Genomic DNA, 23,606 nt, shown 5'->3' on the forward strand with positions numbered 1-23,606 from the left:
TGCCTGTTCAGATACCAGTAAAACTCACTAGACAGTGTACCCTAGTAGGTCTCCTTAACACAACTGACAGAGTAGCTACCAGCTGTCAAGAAAGTCATCCACCAACAGTCACATAATAAGATCAAGAAGTTAACATTGGAAACCGAAACAGAAGCCTCTTCTAGTGTTTCTATAGCACCCTGTATTGACAAGGTCTAACACTCTGCCAACTGGCAAAGGTGAAAGGGATGAATTGAAAGCAGAGAGGCAATAAAAGTGATAACTTGCAGAGTCAGGGATATAAGGAAATTAAATTGGCTATGAGATGATAATGGTTGGAACTGAATAATGAACACACAGGATTATAACACTACTATAACTACTTTGTATATTTAAATATGTTCTCAACAAAGAGAATTTTGCTTATGCTTTCCTAAAGCATGGATTCTGGAGTTAACCTGCACTGGCTTCAAATCCTTGTCACTTACCCACCTACTATTTTGGAAATCTGTTTTGCATTTGCAATAATACCTGTCTCATTAGGGGCACAGGGAAGAATGAAATGGATATTGAATGTAAAGCAATTAGAGCAGAGCTGGTATGTATTCAGTTCTCTATAAATCTTAGTTGTTATTATTTATATTAGTGGTGATAGTTTTAATTTTTTTAAATACATAATATTAGTACATCATAAAAATAAACATCTGCAAAAATAGAGGAGTTGGTAATGCATAATAAATTATTCCATATATTCTAGTGGTTTTAGCTTTAGAATGGGTAAATACATGCATACATATAAATATTTAAAGATATATATTTGTCCTTCAAAGAATACCTTACCTTATCTTTAATTTTGTCAGCTCTAGCATCTAAAGGCTGGTTTTTGTTTTGCTCCTGATTACATTTTCGATTTCCTCCTCCTGAGCTTATACTTTTAGTTTGTCCCACGGAACTTGAAGCAGTAGTAGATAGTACAGATGTATTGATGCCAGATACAGATGATGCGCTGTTTCCATTTATTGATCCATTTACACCTTGAAAATAAAATAAACATTTATACAATAGAATGCTATTCAGCCATAAAAACAAATGAAGTAATGATACATGCTACAATGTAGATAACTATTGAAAACCTTAAACTAAATGAAAGAAGCCAGACATCTCACATATCGTAAGATACCATCTATTTGAGATATTCACAATAGGCAGATCCATAGAGATAAAGTGCATTCTGGTAGTTTATCAGGAACTGGAGGGAGGGAAAAATAGGAGAAACTGCATAACAGATATGGAGTTTTCCTTAGGTTGATGAAAATGTTTTAAAAATTAGAGAGGTGGTGGTTCCGTAACATTTGGGTACATTAATGCTACTTTAAAATGGTTAATTTCACATGTATATGAATTTCATTTTAATTTTTAAAATGTTTAGAAATATAACTAAATGCAAATATTATATCTTTCAGAGAAAACTCCTCAAAACACTCAAGAAAAAAGAGAATAAACCATTATAATACACAAATAACATTCTAATAATAGTTATGATTGACAAAAATATTAATGACCATTTAAAGCAAAAAGGAGTACTACGACATTAGTTTTCACGAATTTAATGCTTAATCACAGAAGAAGCAATATATTCAGTTACCTAAAGGACCTAATGGAATACAGAGGAAAAGCAGTGGGATGGAAAACTAGGAAATCTGGGTTCAAATCCTGATTATGCCACATTCACATGAAAGCAGTATTTCCTGGAATAACTTATTTGAACCTTGCAAAATGATAATTTTTCAACATGAAACACTTCCAATGTGAAAGTATCTAGCACAATACTATCTAAGTGCTATTAAAACTGAAGTCTACTGATAAGATTATTAGAATAGAGGGTTTGTAGCCCTTCAATTCAATTAATATGTATACCTTTTTCAGGACCATTTCGATTACTTTTTCCTGAAGTTCTTGAATGGAATGAAGCAGAATCATGATTCTGGGCTGAAGGAGCAAACAGTGGTGGAATTCCCAGTAATGGTGGAAAGAAGGTAGCCCCTGTACGAGTATGGACATCTGCTGTTCGCCACCATTCTGTACCTCAAAACCAAATACCAAACAAACATAAATACTTGAATTAACTTCCTAATTAACATAAAAATGATTTTAATATTTTATCCCTAAAAAATTTTTTTCAAGTTTCATCTTGGAACAGAATTGCTGAATTACACATAATTCTGATCATCTTTATAATTTTAAGATATCTAAATTAGAAATTATACACTCATCATTACTCTCATTAAGATAGTACCCAAGCATCTTCACTTGGCAGTTTCCTTGAGTTCAAGTTTCTGATGAACAAAAGTTTGAAAAATAAAATGGAAAATTTGAAATATTAAAAAACTACCTCTTTGATGATATACCATAATTTTTCTATGACATTAAAGAAACAAAATACTTAAGACAATATTAATTTTTTAAAAAAATTTAGACTTCATGGTTACCATTTACAATCCATGTTAAGAAGTTCCTCAAATTAGATACAATGTGAATGTGGTTCTGATAAATTGGGTAGTTTAAATAGTAATATAAAAATTATTATAATCTAATATACCTCAGATGCATTTATGGAAGAAAATATTTATATTCAAACAAAAGCATAAGTATAGCAAACTCAGTACACCTTTTTATTGGTCTAAGAAATAAGAACCGCTAAAAAAAAATTCAAAAACACGTAAGTCACATTAAAATATTAAACATTTATAATATTAAACATTTCTTCCTCTAAAATTAAGAAAGCTGGTATTTTATTTTATTTACATTCCCTCTCATTAATCACAGATAACAATGATTTATCATTATAAAATTACTTAAATGGCAGAAAAACATCAAATTCAATTTAGATATTCAAAGAGTGATTCTTAACTAAAAGGAGACAAGTGAAATTTTTTAACATATTTTTCAAGGATGGGTGAAGACAGAGGAGAGATAAAAAAATAAAGGAAAGTCTTTATATTGTCCCCTCTAAACTCTCAGAAACAATCTTCTCCAACTGGCTAACTTTCATGCCAATTTTCCATGTTATGTTTTAGCTTTCATTCATTGCAACAATCACAGAAATTAGAGAAAAAATTCAAAGTATGGAGAAAAATTCAATATTGCCAGTATATCATATCATATGATCTTTATTGTTTTTCTAGGAATATCTTTTGATTAAAAATAGGGGGTAAAGCAATGCACACCTTCATTATCTAATAGTAATATCTGGGTTTTTGGAAAAAGTGAAATATTCACGGCAGCTGCCATTCTGAAAGGTCTACAAGCCAGAATATGCAAAGAACAGCAAAAGCTTTTCTTCCACACTGCAAGAAGGCATTGCTAATGAAATGACACCAATATGTATTCAGCAATGACTGAATGATGGGAACTAGACCAAGAATAACTATACAAAAGCACTAATCATTTATCCACTGTTGGAATCTATCATTATTTACATGTTTGAAAATTAAGTTCCATAGCATGGCTGAAAAAAAGGAACTGAGATTTCCCCAAAATATTTGCTATTTAATAGAGTATATTAATTAAAGCACTAGCATTGAATGTACAGACTTTGTAACAACCAAGGTAATCAAAGCACAGTAAGATTCAAATATTTTAGACATAAACTCAGAAAAAAACAAAAATGTACTTTGAAATGTCAATGATAAATAAGCATACAGCAAAGATTAGAAAAAAAAACTGGAAAATGTGCTTGAGCTAACAGTACAAGTAAAAGGTAAAACACAAGTGAATAAGATGAATCAACAAAAGATAAAAATGGTAGATGATCAACTATACAAATGTTTAATATTTTATTCATAGGAAACAATATAAATGTTCAGTGACAAAGTTATTTAACTTCCAAATTTAAGATAAAAAGATTTTTATCTATTCATATATTAGCTTATAGATTAAAGGAAATAAAGTAAGAATTACACATACCAGTACTTTATACATTTCTAAATGTATTCAAAGATGGGATAATAGCACGATAGCAACATTAATCATATTAAGCTGAAATATTCTAGTATTTCATAGGATATAATGAATCTCATTTTGAAACTAGAAAATATAGCCTAATTCTAAAATCTTTCATACTTGATAGTCGGACACTTTATAAAACTTTATGGTAATATAAAACTTTATGGTAATATAAAAATATAACAAGCAAAATAATGAAAATATTTTAAAAGAAACTTCCATGAAATACTATATTAATATAAAACAGAAATAATTACATAATACTACTATCTATTCTATAATTTTGCATTTGTTGATTTAATTCTGAAGAGTGGAATAATTAAGAAGTGTATAAAATTTAATATAATTTTTCCACTAAAAATTCCTAGTAATTTTTTCCTTCCTCATTTATTAGGTGATTTCAAAAATCTGGCAATCCAGCTACCCTTTTGGATAATTTATAAGGAATTTAAATTATTATACCAAACCTGCAACTAAAATAAGGACTCTAAATAGCAGGAATAGCCTAAACTGGCATACTTTTACCACTACAGACTCTTTCTTGTAATTGCCTGTTTATCCATTTCCTAAAAAAACCATAAGCAATTTAACATATACTGTGTTAGTGTCTTTCTCAATTACTTGGTCTAGTGCATAAAACAAAGTAGATGTTCAAAGAACATTATGTAATTAAAGAATGAGTAAATATGTGTGTAGGTTAGGGAAGTCTTTTTTTTTTTTTTTCTATTTAGTGGAAGTACCAACTTTACTTAAATCCAGAGGAATAATATTTTATACTTTTAAATTATCATTCCAGTACAGAAGGTATTGTCGTTTTATTCAGCAATCCTGTATCTCAACAAGTATCTACTGGATGCTTATCTTGCAAAACAACCTTGCTATGAACTGAATGAAATAAGTTTTTATATGTCTTTAAAGCAAACATTGAGATTTATTTGACTATTTTAACATTCTAGTCACATTACCCCTCCCCACTACTCCCTTTCTCCAGGCAATGATTCTAGAAATAGTACTTGACATATACATTTAATCAACTTTTTATTCTATAAAGAAGCATTTGATCAATTATTACCTACTAAAGTAGGCAAGAGAAAGTAATAATGATAGTTACCAATTACATACTAATTATGTGTTTCAAACACTGCATTCAGCACTGAACAGTGCTTATCTCCTGAATATTCACAGGAACCCTAGTAGGCAGGTATTATTATTATTCTCTTTTTTTCAAATGAGTAAACTGAAGCTGAGAGGTCACATTTTCATTTCATAGTTAAAATGTAGCAAAGTCATATTTAAATTCAGATAGTTTTGTCTCTAGAATTATGGTCTAATTTTTAAATTTTGCATGTAGTAAAACATGCATCCTTTACTAAAATTTATTAAAGTAAAATTAATCACTGGAAACACATTAAAGTTTAGGCTTTCAAAATAATATAGCAAGACAAATTATAGTATGTTTGTCTGAGTTAAGTTTTAATTCATGTTTTACTATATTGTTAAATTCCCTTCATTTGTAGAATCTGGGATAATACCCAGCTTCCTGCCATGTAAATGATGCAAATCTCTAGTTGCTTTAATCAAATATGGAAAAATAAGGAAATCTGTCTCAAATTCATTTTCCTTCCTAAGTGCAGAGAAGCTGCAACTCGAAATAAAAATATGGTGATATTCATTATAAGAACTAAACTTTAGTTTTCCACTGAAAGTTAAATAACTTAAAAAAAAACAAAGCTGAGGAAAATATATCAAACTCTACATTTACAATATGTAATTTTTTGCATGTTGTACTTTAATAAATAGCATGAGGAAAAACTTGGCCTAATTGTTCACTTCTGTGGCAGATACCTTTCTCTCTAGCTAAATACTTGAATATTTAATTGCATTGCCACCTAGAAACCAGAGTGGTTTTTTTTTTTTTTTTTTTTTGCACATGATAAACAGTATTGAGCCAATTCTTGCACAAGTTTTAGTAAACCAGGCATTAGCCTATTTTTTGGGTTCAATTTAACAATTACTGCTTAAACATCTTTAAGCTTTCCTCCTTTCCTTAAACACTGTTTAAAACAGATGTTTACCTGGAAAAGATGCTAGTTGGGGATGTGCGGCTAAGGCTGTGGGTGTACCAAGTGTCCCCAAACCACCAAATTCTGAATGCCCTGAGCTGGCTGAATGTAGACCAAAGACTGGGTGGCTGACCATTGGGAAGGCACTCGACACTGTGGACAGGTTAAACGGTTGATCCCCAGCTGCTCTGAATAAATGTCCTGGGAGGGAAAAAAACACACTTGAAGTTGTACTGTAAAGACAGATGAAATTTATCTGATTTCAGTGTTCATACTTAGTTAAAATGTAGTTAATTTGTTGTCTATTAAAAATTTATTTTACATTCTTTCTTTTGCATTTCTGCTCTTCAAACCCCACAGAACAAGCTATTTCTAGAAACATGGTATCACTCTAAAAATAGCTAAAAAATGAATAGTATAACCTTATTTACTTTGATTTTTGAGATTTGAGAAATTATTTTTACATAACTAATTTTCACTAATTATAATAGTTTGACCTGTAGACATGAGGCAAACTTTCGTTTATAATATAGAATAAAGTATTATGAAAAATTTGAAAACTAATAAGTCCAGAATCTGTCACCCACTCATTTCTCAAATTATCAACACTCTAGGCAGTGTTCCCAAGTTTCATGTGCCAGAACTAAAACTATGATCTTTATCCAATACCTCTCAGGTGAGGAGAATTAAACAAAAATGGATTCTAGCCTTACAAAGTAACGTATAAGACATCATAAATATTTTTGATGAATAAATTTATCAAGATATTTCTAAATGCATCCATGGGTAGTTACCAATATATTAAATGTTTTTAAACTTTGTGATTAAAAAAATCTGAAATCAGTGTAACATTTCAGTTTCCACTTTTACTCTGAAGAGACTCTAGTACTATGCCAGTTTGGAGTGTTATACAATCAAAAACATGACTTTAATTTTCAGTTTGTAGAGATCTGTCAGAAACTTTTCAATATGTAAAAATCTACTTTTTACTTCCAGGAAATAACTAGTTTCTCTAGCTTGATACTATGAAAACAGAATATCAAACCCAAATTCCAGCTATCTTAAGAATTTATGGTGTGAAAGGCATTATATTCCACGTTAAAATAAAAATAAGGTATCTTTATTATCCTCTCTTTATAACAGAACTGACTGTACATTGCATTAGTTTTAACATAATTCTTGAAATAAATTTAAAAATAAGCATACTTGTTATTATCAGTGATACTTTAGTTATTTAGTTATCATTTAGTTATCAGTGATACTTCTCCTTTGCCTTTTTAGTCCCCAAAACCAACAGGTAGTCACCAAAAAGGTGACAATCTACCCTCAAAGGCTAATGTTAGCCCTATATACTCTATTGACATGACACTATACTCTTTATTGTAGTAGAAAGATTTAAATAAATTGAGTAAAGTTAAGTCTTATATGGGCATTCAATGTAAAAAGTTCTGATAGGCCTCCCTGGCAGATTGACTGAAATACACCGCTGAGGGGAGCAGTGGGCAAGACAGGAGAGGTCTATTTCACCATGTGGGTAGCTCGGCCAGGGATTGAACTCGTGCTGCAGAGGCTATGGATAGCTATCTGTCTAGCCTGCTGCTCCCCTCAGCAGTGAATTTCAGTCATTCTGCCTGTTCTGTTCCTTTCTCTCTCTCTGGTGAATCCTCTCACCCCTGCACCTCTGGCCTGTACTACCCCAGTTCTTGCATGGATAAATAAATAAATCTTAAAAAAAAAAAAAAGTTCTGATAGAGGGTCATAGTCCCACTACATCAAAGCAAAAACTAGATCTCAAAGAAAAGAGCTCAAAATGCACCCCCCTCACATTTGAATCTTGAAGGCCTACAAAGAAACTGAGGGAAGAGCATGAGGGAAGAACACAAATTTGGTATCTTTTCCAAGTCAGCCAATCTTCGTGTTTGCTCATTCAAGTCTAAACAGAAAATCTGTGAGCTTGGTACTTTCATTATCAGATTTCTAGACAGTGTTAGCACTGAGGAAGAGACAAAAAAAAAAAAATAGGGTATGCTACTGATAAAATCACTATCTTTAAGAATGGTGATAGGTCACAGAAAAATTGTACAATTATTTAAGCCAATTCTCAAAACTCAGATACATTCTCTAATAAAGAAAATGCCTGGTTTTAGTCAAATGTTTTATTAATAAATCACATAGTGATCAGTTAGATATCTGACTACATTCATTTTCTTCTTTTTTTTTTTTTAAAGATTTATTTATTTATTTATTTATTTATTTATTTATACAGTCAGAAGTGCGGGAGGGTGAGAAAAGTCACCAGAGCCAAAGGAGGGAACAGAACAGACAGACTGACGAAATACACTGCTGAGGGGAGCAGCGGGCGCAGCAGGAGAGGTCTGTCGTGCCATATGGGACCCTTGCTGGTGGCTGGGGATTGAACCAGTGCTGCAGAGGCTGCGGGCAGCTTCACAGCCCAGTGCTCAACCGCTGCGCCACCTGGGAGGCCCTACATTCATTTTCTTGATAAGCAAGTTGAAAAGCACATACCAGTTGGGGATTTTCATTTAGGCAATGATTAAGAATCAATCATATACCATTTTGATAGCAAAAAAGTTCTTTAAAAAAAACTCTAAAATGACATCTAGGAGGAGCTGTGTATGAAATTTCAACAAAATATTACCTTCGGTCACCTCACATTCAAAGAAAAAAAAAACATATAGTAGCATACACAAAGTTACTTGTATGACTGGCAACATTATAACAAGGCTACCATAGTCCTATTTCCTTATTCTTTCTTATGAAATTTTTGGTAAAGTTAAGTAAAGCATAGAAAGCACTTAAGAGACAATGGAATCCATAGTGCCTATTCCTTGTTAGTGAGAAAAGATTCACTTTTATATTTAGTAAAAAAAGACTAAGACCACATTATAATGATTATAATGATACCATATTATTAACAAAATTACATCACTAGAGACTTTCTGTTACATATGAATGATAAAGGTGTACCACAGAAAATAAATGATTTCATAATTTTTATTATATTTTGCCTTTACTGCAAAAATATGTTAAGTCAGTGGTTTTTTAAAAAAGTGTATCTTTGGGGCCTCCCTGGTGGCACAAGGTGTTAAGACGCAACCTATGAAACTATCAGCAGCCACTTCAGCACAAGTTCGATCCCCGGCCAGGGAGTTACCCACATGGTGCAAGACCTCTCCTGGCTCACCCACTGCTCCCCTCAGCAGTGTATTTCGGTCAATCTGCCTGTTTTGTTCCCCACTCCATCTCTGGTGAATCCTCTCACCACCCCCGATACCTCTGGCCTGTACCCCAGTTCTTGTATGGATAAGTAAATAAATCTTTTTTTAAAAAGTGTATCTTCCTCTTTAAAAGGCTCTAAAATGCTATATGTAATTTTAGTACTTTCTCTCATCTTCTAAAAAACATAGATACTAGTTCCATTAAAATTTCCCAGAATAGGGCCTCCCCTGGTGGCGCAGCGGTTGAGCACTGGGCTGCAAAGCTGCCTGCAGCCTCTGCAGCGCCAGTTCGATCCCCGGCTGCCGGCGAGGGTCCCACATGGCGCGCAGACCTCTCCTGCCATGCCCGCTGCTCCCCTCAGCAGTGTATTTCATCACTCTGCCTGTTCTGCTCCCCACTCTGGCTCTGGTGAATTCTCTCACCCTCCCGTGCTTCCAACTGTACCCCAGTGCTTGTATAAATAAATAAACAAATAAATAAATAATAAATCTTAAAAAAAAAAAAATTTCCCAGAATTATTCTGTCTTTATACCACAGTTTCAGTTATTCAAACACTTCACAAAACCATCTATTATGTATTAGGTGCTGTGTCTAGGAATTGACATGCAAGGATGAATATGACATAATCCTTTTGCGCACAGAACTCACAGTATGAACATAATTTAAATAGTGTAATACTGGTTTTTTACACAATAATACAATTAAACCAGCTAGTTAATGTTTCAACATAAGAAGCTGGTTATTGTCATAACAAGTCTCAGCAAGAGATCCCAGATACACAATAAGTATTTACAGAAAGAATCAATTACTACTCATTAAAAGTAGAAGAGGCATATCCCATGGAACGGATTCCAAAGGTCTTCAACCAGAATAGGAAATTATCTTGAATCTTCAGTTCACTTCCAATTATGCTTTCTAGTTTCCTTCGTCTTATTTCACCAATCCATTTGTTCCTAGTCTATTTTTTTTTAAATTCTCACATGACCTTTAACTCTTACTTGAAAACATTCAGGTCACATATTTGATTTCATCTACCAAGTCCAAATCTACCACCTCCAAAATCTTTAAACTCATTTTTTTAAATTTACTTATTTACTTTTTTTTTTTGGCATAGAAGAACTAGTGTGTAGGTCAGAGGTACAGGGGGTAGAGAATTCACCAGAGACAAGAGAAGGGAGCAGAACAAGCAGATTTACTGAAATACACTGCTAAGGGGAGCAGTGGGCTAGACAGGAGACGTCTGCTGTGCCATATGTGAGCTAGCTCCCTGGCACCCTGGCAAGGGATTGAACTCAGGTGTAACGGTGAAAGCACTGAGACTTTACCCCTAGGCTGCTTAGGAAAGGCTCCCAAAATCTTTAAACTCTTAAATTTTATTCTAACCAGTTTCCACATTTCCTTTTCCTTATTGCTCAGCATAGTCTGTCGCAATCTTCTACCATGCCGAATGGCCTTATCTATTACTATATCCTCCCACCTCAATTCCATCACTATCTCTTCTGTGTCAACCTTGAAAGAAAAAGTCTTATATCTGTATGTCTACTTCCTGCATACTCATAAGCTGCTATATTTGTACTAAGTCTTCCTTTCATTTTTTTTCTGTAAAGTTACTAAAGTTTTCCTAATCACTAGAACCCACAATTTTTAATTCTTCTCATTCTTCTCTCTTTTTTGACCAATTATCTTTTCTTATTCTTTCTATGCTTTCTTCCATGTTCTTCTACTGTTTTATTTATCATCTCTAAGCAAATGAATTCTAAAGTACAATTTTAGTGCCTTGAGAGCAAAGGCAGAATCTTACAGATCTCAGTATCACCAATACCTGGTATAGTCTTAAACATAATGATATTTAACAAACATTCCTCTTGTATTTTTAGTCACATTATTTCTTCCACTTCATAACCACCAAGCCTATATAACATGTGCTTTGATTACTTTTGCCTTTTATAATCCCATCTATCTTTTCTAAACCATCTCAAAAAACATTACACAGGAAGTATTCCTTGATCTCCCAACAGACACAATCTGGTTATCTTTTAACATTTACAATTGTTTAAAAAACATATTTTATTATACCATAACTAAGGGATGTTGTGAAGGAAAGAGCCACTTCTTCATTTTACTCTAAAACTGGCCTTTATGAAATCATTTTTTGTGAAATAGTGCCAAAAAAAAAAGCAAACAGTTATCAGTTGGGACAATACTTCCTAATACATGCTGTGGACAACGCTAAATAGTATCAATTCTTTGTTTTTCTCTTGTTTCTAACGGTTAGAATAATCAGGAGTTAGTCTTTAAATGATTGAAATTACACTTTATTTTTTCTCTGCTCTAACTACAAAACCATTCACAAAGTTACTAAAAGCTTTTTGTGAAATTAGAAATTAATATAATGACATCTATGTTGCAGTTTTATTCTTCTTATACAATAGGGGATGCTGCTTTGATTATACCCTTAGTTCCTTTGCCAGGACAATGCCCTTAGCCTTCTCCAATTATCTTGAAATTTCAAGCTACCGTTCACAAGGGAATTTTAAATCTTAGATGGGTAATGACTCAGTGAATGGTATAATGACACTTAAAACAAAGCATATTCTGCATTAATAAATAAACAGAATATCTTCTTACATGACTCAAAATACAACACAAGTCAAATAGGCCACATTAATCTTATGACTACAAAGTAAAATTATTGGGATATTAAAATGCTCTACTTTTGGAGAAATAACCTTTTTTCTAGAATAATATATCTGATGTCAGAAGACGCTCCCAAATAAAAACCCATTGTGATTAAAACTTACTAAATTTTACTCAGAGAAAGCATATGCCAACAGATAAAGTGTATCATAAAAGAATACATTTAGAAGACCACAATTATTTTTTGAATAGAGATTAACATTCAAACATTTTAAATATTATGGACGCAACTTCTAGTTTCTATTTTAAGTGATAGGTAACAATATGTACATTGTGCATAATAAAAATTAACACATATCTTTAATGCCTAAGTTTTTAAACTACATTATAAAAAACTGTACAGTTTCTTAGCAGCTTTCAAATTCTACTAGTCAATGTACATATAAATTATTAAAAACAGATAAAAAACCAGAGGCTCAGTAACACGACATGGTATCTGCAAGTGTTTGTTAGTAGTGCTGAATTCCATATCACAATACAATAAGGGTTTTCTTCCACTAAAATGAAATATAATAATGCCTTAACCCTCAATTATAAGAGAACAAACTCTTCTATCAATGAGGAAAAATCTTAAAAACAACTTTTAAAAAATTGTAGTAAATAAGGTCAGGAATTTAATCTTTTAAAATATTTAGGAGAATGTTTACTATAACAGAATTCCACATGTTGCTTTTTGTGTCTTTAATCTTTTAATGCTAAATAAACTGCAACATGTCTTTAAATTCTTGTTTTTAGTTTTTAAGATTGTAGGGAAAATTTTTTTAAAGTTAATCTGGAAACCAGTTTCTAGTATACAACTTGAAATATATGGCTAATCATTAAAAATACCTTCATGTAAAAGTTATATGAGTATTTTAACACTAGAAGTAATTAACAACCAAAGTTTTATCAAAATTAATGTATATTAAAGAAATGCTCAAATTACTGGCTCACATATTAAAATTCTTAAATATATTAATGTTAAATACTCTGAAGCTCAAAAGTTACAAATTCTATATACTTGAAATTTGATTATGGAACAGAAAAATTTCTATGATAAAATGACAAACATTCCTTCTCTTCATTTTATTCTTCCATCCTCATAACTTTTTCAGTCAGTTAATTTTTATATTTTACCTTTTAAAATATGTATAAACTGGAGATTAAATTCTTTATTTTGAGATTGATTTAGAAGAATTATAAAAAATAATACAAAGTCCCAAACTCTGCTTATGTTAGCATCTTACCTGACAAAAAACAAATTTCAAAACCAGTTTTAAAGAAATTAACCCTGATGATCTCAAATAAAATCTATTCAGATTTCATCAATTTCCCACTGTGTCATTTCTCTATTCTAAGATCCAACCCAGGATGTCACATTACATTTAGTTGCTGTGTCTTCTTAACTTTCTCCAATCTGTAAAGTTCCTTACTCTTGTCTTTTACCACTATAATATACTGAAAAGTACTAGTCAAATATTTTGTAAATTATCCTTCGATTTGGGTTTGTCTGAAGCATTCTCATGGTTAGAAGAAGCTATATATTTTTGGAAAGGATACCCAATGTGCTCTCAGTATAACATATCTGGGTTCCAGATTATTGTTATATAGTACAGGTGATATTAACTTTTATCACTTCATTAACTTGGTATCTGCCAGGATTTTATGTAAAGTTACTATTTTCCCTCAGAAAGTTCTTTCATTAGAAAACAAATCATTAAATGCCTAGGTAATAAAAAACCTTGGGAAGAAAAGAGGACATGGTGAACAAGCTTGTGATTCAGTACAGCAAATCATATATCAATCGTCAGACAAACTATTGTTCTTAAAAGACAAAAAAGTCCCTTTTTTGTAATAAGCATTTGTTAGTGCTAATGAAAGGTCTGAGAGTTCATCGATTAAAAAGCTAAAAATACATAATGTTTCATAAACATGTATTTTTGTCAGATATAGCTGTACTTTAATAATGAAATAGAAAAAAAGATAGTTGTAAAAACAATCTCTTAAATCTTGTTTTACTTATATTTCATTAAATAAAAAAACCTAGTTTTCTCCTAGTGAATAAAAATTATTAAAATCAGCTTTGAAAGACATACTGGCTATGTTAAGTTGCTAGAGCTTTCCATAACAAAATACCACAAACTGGATAGCTCAGAACAATAAAAATTTATTGTCTCATAGTTCCGGAAGCTACAAGTCTGAAATCAAAGTGGTGGCAAGGTTATGTTCCCTCTGAAGGCACTAGGAATGAGCTTTTCCATGCTTCTCTCCTAGTTTTTGGAAACCTCAACCTTCCTCTGCACGACTGTGTCCAAATTTGTCTTTTATTAGGTTACCAGTCATACTGGATTAAAGCCCATTCCAATAATCTCATTTTTAACTACATTATCTCATTTTAATTTTATTACCTTTGTAAGGATCCCATCTCCAAATAATGTTACATTCTGAGATACTGGCAGCTAGGGGTCCAACTTTTTTTTTTTGAGGGAAAACACTATTCAACCCCTAACACTGGGTTTATGTTTAAGAATATTTCACTGAAGAAGACATTGCCTTTCTTTAGTACTTTACTGCTAAAATTAAAACTACAAAGTTCTACTAATGAAAGTTTGGTAAAATGATGTTTAAAAAATATATGGCACCTTGTGATCAGATGTCTCATTAAATAAAATCATTCCCATTAGCGGACGGGTAGAGAACCAGACATTTGAGCACATTTATGGCTTGTGGATACCTATAATCTAAACAACTCAACTAAATATACAACTAATAATAGTTCATACATTAATAAAAACAAACTAAAATGAAACTTTGGCTTTCTACCCAAACCTTCAAACACAGGCTTATCTCGCTTTCATGATTCTCTAATAACTGTAAACTTAAGCTCTGGTTAATTTTATAGCTAGGTTTTACAAAACAAGTCTTAATTATGTAAAAACTTTGGCCTTTCAGGGCTTTCAAATGCATTTTGGCACATTTTAAAATAGATTTAATCAGTGTTTAATGTAAATACATTTAGTACTACATTAGTATTTAATGTAAGTACATTTAAAGATCCTCATTAATAATCTTTAAGATTCTTTTACCCTGTGGTTTATAATGCATATAAAATTTGCATAGTCACTGGGTATCACCAGAGCAAAGCACAACATTGAAAACTTACTAGAGTTCATTTATCATCTAATTCAAGTCCTAGCCCAACAAATTCATCTTCTCTTTCTTTCTTCATTTGTTTCCTGACTATTAATATTTCCTGCCAGGTAGAGACTGGATACATCTTGATAAAAGAAAACCGATGAAGCCCCTGCCCTTTAAATTTAAAAAAGGGACAAATAGGGCCTCCCCTGGTGGTGCAGACGGGTTGAGCGCAGCGCTGTGAAGCTGTCCACAGCCTCTGTAGAGCAGGTTTGTTCCTGGCCACCTGGCGAGAATCCCACATGGAGCCGCAGACCTCTCCTGTCTCCCTGCTGCTCCCCTCAGCAGTGTATTTCAGTCAGTCTGCCTGTTCTGTTCCCTGCTCTGTCTCTGGTAAATCCTCTCAACCTCCCGCGCATCTGGCCTGTACCCCGGGTTCTTGTATGCATGAATAAGTAAATCTTAAAAAAAAAAAAGACAGCCTCCCCCATGGCGCAGCAGTTGAGCTCTGGGTTGCAAAGCTGCCCGCAGCCACTGCAGCGCAGGTTTGACCCCCGGCCCTCAGCGAAGGTCCCACATGGCGCACAGACTTCTGCCATACCCGCTGCTCCCCTCAGCAGTGTATTTTGTCAGTCTGCCTGTTCTGTTCCCCCTCTGGCTCTGGTGAATTCTCTCACCCTCCTGCACTTCTGACTGTACCCAGTGCTTAAATAAATAAATAAATATTAAGGGGCGGGGGGACAAATAAGCAGGACAACACCAAATGAAAAATTAAAAATTGTGAAGAAGTGCTTTATAGGAAATTAAGAGCATAAATAAAAATTTGTGTTTGGGGGAAGTGGAGACAACAATAACTTCAGGTAACGGTGTTATAATGAAGTGGTCACATAAATCACCCACAAAAAAGAATTATCAACATTGAAGTTAAAAACAACAAAAACAAAACTACAATGCCTGGAAAACATCCAACAGCAGAGAAAAGTTAGGGAATAGTTTAATTTGGAAAGATGGTAATGAGAATTACTTTGTGGCTTTCTAGTCTGGAGAATGCTGCCCAAGACTCACAGTTAAAACTGCAAAAAATAATGGTAGAAAAACTAACAGGCTTATCAACTAAAGGTGCCAGAGGTCAGAATCCAGAGCTGAGAAAACATCAGGAAATTTAAAGGGGAAATCGTGGCAGTAAACAAAGTCACAGCAGAAATCATCCAACTTCTAGCTACAAGTACATTGTGTACAATGAGTAAGAACTCTTCGAGCCATTACAAAATAACTAGCAAAAACAGTTAAAAAAAAAAAACAAAAAAACTACTCATGAAAGACCAAGCTAGATACAGCAGATCTGTTCAGTTTGATGTATTTCTTAACTGAGTGCATTCCTTTACTGAGATAGCTTAGACAGCAGAAAGCCTGAAGTGCTAGAGTGCGAAGTCCAAAGGTAGCAGTGGGGCTGGAAACTAGGAAGGGATAAAAGCAAGAAAGCACAGAAGTTAACAACTCCTATCTGCCTAAGTACTCAGTTGACCAACAATTTTCACAGGCACTGAGAAGCCCCACACTAGGTGTCAATCTAAGAAAGAAGCAGTAGAAAGCAAAAATAGAGCACAGATTATCCTCAGTATGTTTTTTGAGTATAGTGAAAGTAAAATGGACATCAAAAAAGAATTTAAATAGCCAATTGCTGTGTTTAAAATAATAAATTACACAAGAAAGCATTTTTTACAAGCATGATAATGAAATGACAATATGTCAAAATGCGTGCAATGCAAATATACTGGTAATTAAAAAAAATTTCATAACAGTAGAATGCACATAGAAGAAAGGTCGTAAATAAATAATCTAAGCTTTTCTTTAAGAAGTGGAGGGGGATGGACAGGAAATCACACCCATGGAAAAACAAGGAAATAATAAACATACAAGCTCAAATCAATAAAACAGAAAATTAAGAAAAGCAAATGAAACCAAAAGCTGGTTTGTCAAAAAGATCAATAAGCTTATCAACCTCTAATCACACAGACAAAAGAGACAAGACACATATTACTATCAACAATCAAAGAGAAGACATCGCTATAATTCCTATATCATTAAGATACTATCTGGAAGAATTTCATCTGCATAAATTCAAAGATTTTGATGAAATGGAAAAATTCCTTGAGAGACATTAAAAATAAAGTTAACTCAAAAAACAGAAGATAATCTGAACAGTTATATCTTTATTTTAAAAGTTGAACTCATGATTTAATATCTTCCAAAAACAACTTAAAGAGCATCTTCCAAAGCCCAGATAATTTTACCAGAGGATTCTAACAAACATTTAGGGAAAAAAATAATGCCAGTTTTATACAAATTCTTTTAAAATATGAGAGGTGCTAAACTTCCCAACTTACCTCCAGCAAGGAAATAACAAGGGAGGAAAAAAAAAAAACCAACCTGTTGACCAGTATCCCTCATGAACATGGATGTAAAGTTCTTTAACAAAATTTTGCACATCAAATTCAGTAATATTTTTTTTTTTTTTTTTTATAGAGGCATGTTTTTTTATTTATTTATTTATTTGTTCGTTTGTTTCGTTTATACATGCACTGGGTACAGTCAGAAGCGCGGGAGGGTGAGAGAATTCACCAGAGCCAGAGCAGGGAGCAGAGCAGGCAGAAGGACCGAAGTACACTGCTGAGGGGAGCAGCGGGCGGCAGGAGAGGTCTGCGCACCATGTGGGACCCTCCTCCGGGAGCAGCCGGGAATCGAACCGGCGCCGCAGAGGCTGCGGGCAGCTTCGCAACCCAGCGCTCACCGCTAATTCAGTAATATTTTAAAAGAATAGCAGATCATGACCAAGTGGGATAAATGCCTGAAATTAAGTTTGGTGTAACATAAAATAATGTAATTCACAGTATTAGTGAAGTACAAATGAAAACCTATTTGATAATCTCAACCCAGAAAAATCATTGTTAACATTTAGTACCAATTCATACTTTAAAAACTCTCAGGAAAGTAGGAATAGAAGAGAATTTCTTCAATTTTATAAGAGGCTTCTACCAAAAATATACAACTAATATCATACTTATTAAACAAATAATGACTACATTTTCCTTGAGATTAGAAACAAAGAAAAGATGTCTTATTGCCTCTATACAACATCATACTAAAGGTGCAATTTCATTGAAGATGGGAAAAGAAGTAAAAAGAGACTGGGTAGGAAGAAAATTCAGTTTTTGAAAATGGACAAGATATTTGAAAAAATATTACCAAAGAAGACATATGGTAAGCAAATAAACTTGCTCAATGCCATTAGTTGTTTTTTTTTTTTTTTTCCAAGATTTATTTATACAAGCACTGGGTACAGTCAGAATTTTGGAGAGGGTGAGGGAATTCACCAGAGCCAGAGCAGAGAGCAGAACAGGCAGAAGGATCAAAGTACACTGCTGAGGGGAGCAGTGGGCAGTAGGAGAGGTCTGCGCCCCATGTGGGACCCTCCCTAGTGGCCGGGGATCTAGCTGGAGCTGCAGAGGCTGCAGGCAGCTTTGCAACCCAGTGCTCAACGGCTGCGCCACGGGGGAGGCCCCTCAATGCCATTAGTTTTTAAGGGAATATAAATTAAAATCAAAATGAGGTAACACTCTATCCACTAGAATGGTTAAAATTAAAATGACTGATAATAACAAGGACTAGCTAGGATATAGAGCAACTAGAACTCTATAGAGTGCTGGTAGAGGAGACCAAATATTACAACCACTTTTGAAAAATATCTGTTGATTTTTATAAAAACGCACCATATTATTAAGAAATTCTACTTTTAGATATTTGTCCAAAAGAAATAAAAGCACCTATGCATACAAGGGCTCATTACTTGAATATTCATTTATGCCCCAAATTGAAATAATCCAATGTCCATCAACAGGTAAATGATAAATTGTAGCATAGCCATTCAGTAGAATAATACCAAGTAAAATAATGGAATAAACATAACACACACATGGTATAGATAAGCCTCAAAAGCATTATGCTAAGTGATAGAAATCAGACACAAAAGTATATATCATTTCATTTATATGTCTTACATAAAATTCTGGAAAAGGTGAACAACAGTGACAGAAAGCAGATCACTGATTAACCAGGAGTGGGGATGGAAGAAGTATCTGACTTCATAAAATTTATTATGAAAATGTTTCATAATCTAGAAATTACATGACTACATAATTTTGTCAAAACTTATGAAGCAATCCATACAAAACCCACCAAACTATCCACATAAACTTAAAGTGGTGAATTTCACTATATGTAAGTTTTACCTAAATTTAAAAAAAACTAATAGAGTTTGCATAATCAGCTTCACTCTATTATGAGAAAAATAGATTAAAGCAAGTACAGCATGGAATGAAAAGGCCAGTTTAGAGTAAACTAAGACTACAGTTGAGATTTTAGTATATATAGAATAGATGTAGTGGAGACATAAAGTGTACAGACTCAAGCATTATTTTAAACATAGAATCAACAGGATTTGGATGTGAGAGTGACAGTCTACCATGATTATTGTATTTATGGCTTGAGTTATTCAGTGGATTTTTATGGAATTATTTAGTCAAATAAGGAAGAATGTTACATAAATAAGTTTTGGAGAAATATTAGATTGTTAGTGTGTACATACCACTGTGTGAATTATAGTTTATTTCATTATATGATTTGGTAGCTTTCTACTGAATAGTTCTGGTACAATTTTTGATCATTTTCCTGGTGATGGACAATGGATTGCTTCAGATTAGGGCAATATTGCTACAATTTATTTATTTATACCGAACCAATAGCTTGGTTTTAGATATGTTAAGTTTGTTAAGTTTGAGATGCTTATGAAAACCTAAGTAAAATATGTACATTCTGGAGCTCAAAAAGAAAGTTCAGACAGAGTCTTCATGTAAACAAAGATACAGGAGATAAGAGGCCTCCGGACAAAGACCTGAAATATGCAACCCTTACGAGTAAAGGAATCTGCTGCACACACAAACTCAAAACTAAGCAGGCATATTCAAAGAACTAAAGAGAGAAACCAGAAGTGGTATTATAGAACACGAGAGTACACGATTTTCAAGAAAGTATAAGTGGTCAACGTGTCAATTCTGCTGAGAGGCTGAGATGAGGATAAAGTAAGTGATATTGATGTGAGTTAAGACACACATGAAAGATGAGGAAAAGGAGAAAGTATGTGCAGCTACATCTTACGAGACGTTTGATTGAGAAGAAAGGCAAAAAAAAATGGCAATAACCGAAGAGTATTTAGGGGTAAAAGGAGAGTTTTGGTCTGTCATTTCTTAGGATTGTAGACATTAAGGTCAAGCTTTTAAGTTGAAGGTCATGTTCCAATAAGTAGAGTAAAATTAATGATACAGTATAGAAGGAATAAAGTCTTTATAAACTTTGTGAAGGATATTTGCTACTGTCTATAACAGTTTAGAGTCCTATCATCATATGTTAAGCATTTATTCTATTTGGTTTAATTACAGTGTTACATAGAACCATATATCAAAGGAGATTTGTAGAAAGTATATATAGACTATTAGATACACTAATGAAATTCTATTTTTTTAAAAAAAGACTGTGAAAATTGGAATAAAAACCATATGTATAGATCAAATACAATTCAGACAAGGAGAGATATGCCAGGGAGGGCTGGGCTATCACCAAATGAGCTCAAATGGGTAGATATCGAGCTCACTTTAGTATTTGGTCCAACCTCCTTTTAGTGTATCTAACACAGAAATTGGGTTGCTAAAAGAAATTTACCTATCTTGGAGCCAGGATTCTGAATAATATTTAGATTGTGCCTACTAGATGTATTTGGGAAGAAATACTTAAGTATGCAGACTGTGAGTACATTAACTATACTTTTTGCTGATGTACATATAGCAGAGAGAGCAAATAGTCTTGGAGTCAGTTACATCAGTGATTTCTGATCAATGAATGCAGCTGAGGTAGCATGATCCACGGATTCTAGGGACTTGGAGAGTGGTATCCAGACTGAACCAGAGGTAATTTCCTTAAGCAAGTCAATTCAACAGTCATGCTCTGAAATCATCCATATTATCATATTTGCAAATGGCTTAATCAATCTTTCTATTGCAGTGTTATTTTTCTGCCCAAGTTACTATAATAAAATTAAAAATGTGTTGTTAGAGGTAATTATCCAAGGTTCCTACATGGTACTGCTGGATATATCAAGAATGCATGGCCTTGGCAACTCCTTAACTGAGTCATTTCTCAACGTTGCATTTATAGTAAGCACCATTTTCTTCCAGACAAAGGGGGAGTTTGCTTTCATTTACCATAGAAGCATTTAATTTCCCAAGCTCAGTATTATCTGACACAAACCCACTGCATGAATAAAATCCAAGTAGGCCCCTCCAGCTTTCCCTGGGGGACTTAGGAGGCATAGAGAGCCAATGACAACATGATGCTCTTGCTATCTGTTGCATGTTTAAGTATTAAAATCTCTGATGTGGGAGTCTCATGTCTTCTGCAAGCCTCCATAACAACAAAAGGCTATTGTAGGCAGATATAAACCCAGACCCTGACAGGTACTGATTCAAAAGAAATTAGTTGATCATTCAAAGTTTGAAAGCAGGTTTGAATTACACTCTTTGTAACTCAGAGGAATTCCTACAGACACACCATTAATGAAGGAGAGAGAGAGAGAGAGAGAGAGAGAGAGAGAGAGAGAGAGGTCTACTGAAATAACTGCTTAAAACATCAGAATGTCCACAAAGGGATCATTAAAAATGTCTTGAGGTATTGACATTCTAAAGATGAAACTTCAATTTTGTCATCTCTCTACATGTATTTAAAAAAAATCCGAGGAGATCCAATTGTTTAAGATAAAGAAGTCTGGCTCATTAACACACTACAATTTTATTTTAAAATGAAAAGAATTGTCAAGTAATAAATAGATTAAAATCATGACTCAAACTAGAGAAGAGATGAACTGAGTTAAATAGGACATCTATTTTCTAAGTAACCTATGTCTGTAAAGGAAATGCAGGCTTTATTTTAACTATAAGCCATAACAACTGCAACAGTTAAAAACAAAAAACACATTACCTAGATAGTACTGTAGGTACAACGTAGGATGTGATAATCCTAAATAAATATAGACATTAACTATACTTTCCTTACATGTAAGCATCTCAAAAATAAATACAGCCTATTAAATTGGCAAACAAATAATAAAGGCTAATTCCTTTCTAGACAAGGACATTTCTGATGTCATTCAGCAACCCAATTTACCCCACCTCTCCAAAATGCCTAACTACCACTAGGAAAAAATCATTGCCAACATGTGACTAATCTGAATTGTAAAAAATGCATGTTTTACCAATTCAGAAAACTAAGTGAGAAACAGGAGAGAGCACAATACCAGAAAACTCAAGGTTTTGTACACAAGGATGCTATTAAAACCCTCAACATTTTAAAAAGGCCATTTCTCCATAATATATATGTATTTCAAAAGACTAATTTAAAGTACATACAAAGTAAGTGAGTAAATGAGAACATACTCAAAGGGGCTGACAACAAAGGAAAGAAGAGTTGTGAAAAACAGGAAAAAAATAATTAGAAAAATACAACTGTGTGCAATCATTTAGATAAAGCTGTTTAAGGTAAAGTGTCAGTCATGTTATCACTGTTTTTGAATACAACATATCATCAAATGCATTCACCATTCTATATATTCCCATCACAATACTATTTGTAAGGTAAGTTAGGATAAAGTTGAATGAATGAATTATTGACTGTACAGGGTGCAGAAGAATAGGAATTATACATATATTTATACACACACACACACACACACACACACACATATATATTTGAGGTAATGCTATTTTGGCTATTTTGTGATCACTAAAATAAAAAAGTGGAAAAATTTCCTGATAAAACAATAACAACAAAAAAGTAATGGCATCCTTTTCACGTCATTGATTTGGAAAAAAATCAAAATAATTAAACAACTAGATATTTAACAATTTGTGATGGTATTCCATTAGCAAGCATTCTGTATGTATGCATTTCATTTGTCCAAAATTATAAACCCAAATTTTAAAAAAGTAAAATATCACTTAGTTCTACTTCTTAATCACATAAGAAATAACCTATAAGATAAAGAATACTTGATGTTAAAAAACTTCCAAATGATAAAGGAATGAATTAATCTAGTTTAGATTTAACAAAAGCAAAAAGATGTACTTTATCAATCCTTGTCTTGGGCACAAGTATGCCTTTTATATAAATAATCAAAATTGAGGATATTTTCATTTCTGAAATAAAGCTCTCTCTTAAAACAGTATAAAATTTATATTTAAGAGAGAGGTTACACTCTAAACTTTCCATCAAGGAAATGATTTTTTATTTGCTGTGAACTAGGGTATTTGGAGTTTGGTGAAGGTCATTTCAAATACTGAATGCAAATTTAGGGCAAAGGATCATTTTACCAGCAGGGCACTAATTTTACCACCAGGGACAACT

The 23,606-nt window shown here is 33.1% G+C and overlaps 1 protein-coding gene across 17 annotated transcripts in view; it reads right to left on the bottom strand.

The window, feature by feature from the left end:
• The window catches only part of BAZ2B (bromodomain adjacent to zinc finger domain 2B), a 294,239-nt gene that overhangs the window by 79,723 nt on the left and 190,910 nt on the right, over positions 1-23,606 (bottom strand). For 14 of the 17 annotated variants that reach the window (XM_054699769.1, XM_054699762.1, XM_054699767.1 and 11 more), the window contains 3 exons: positions 6,060-6,248; positions 1,897-2,064; positions 820-1,013 (listed from right to left, as the gene is read on the bottom strand). In XM_054699769.1, the coding sequence (XP_054555744.1) occupies positions 820-1,013; positions 1,897-2,064; positions 6,060-6,248 (551 nt within the window). The remainder of the gene's footprint in view (positions 1-819; positions 1,014-1,896; positions 2,065-6,059; positions 6,249-23,606) is intronic. The other 3 variants (XM_054699765.1, XM_054699764.1, XM_054699766.1) reach the window with 2 other exon arrangements.

Source organism: Talpa occidentalis, unplaced genomic scaffold (assembly GCF_014898055.3).
Source record: "Talpa occidentalis isolate TD23 unplaced genomic scaffold, MPIMG_talOcc4v2.1 talOcc4.3, whole genome shotgun sequence".
Lineage (NCBI taxonomy): Eukaryota > Metazoa > Chordata > Mammalia > Eulipotyphla > Talpidae > Talpa > Talpa occidentalis.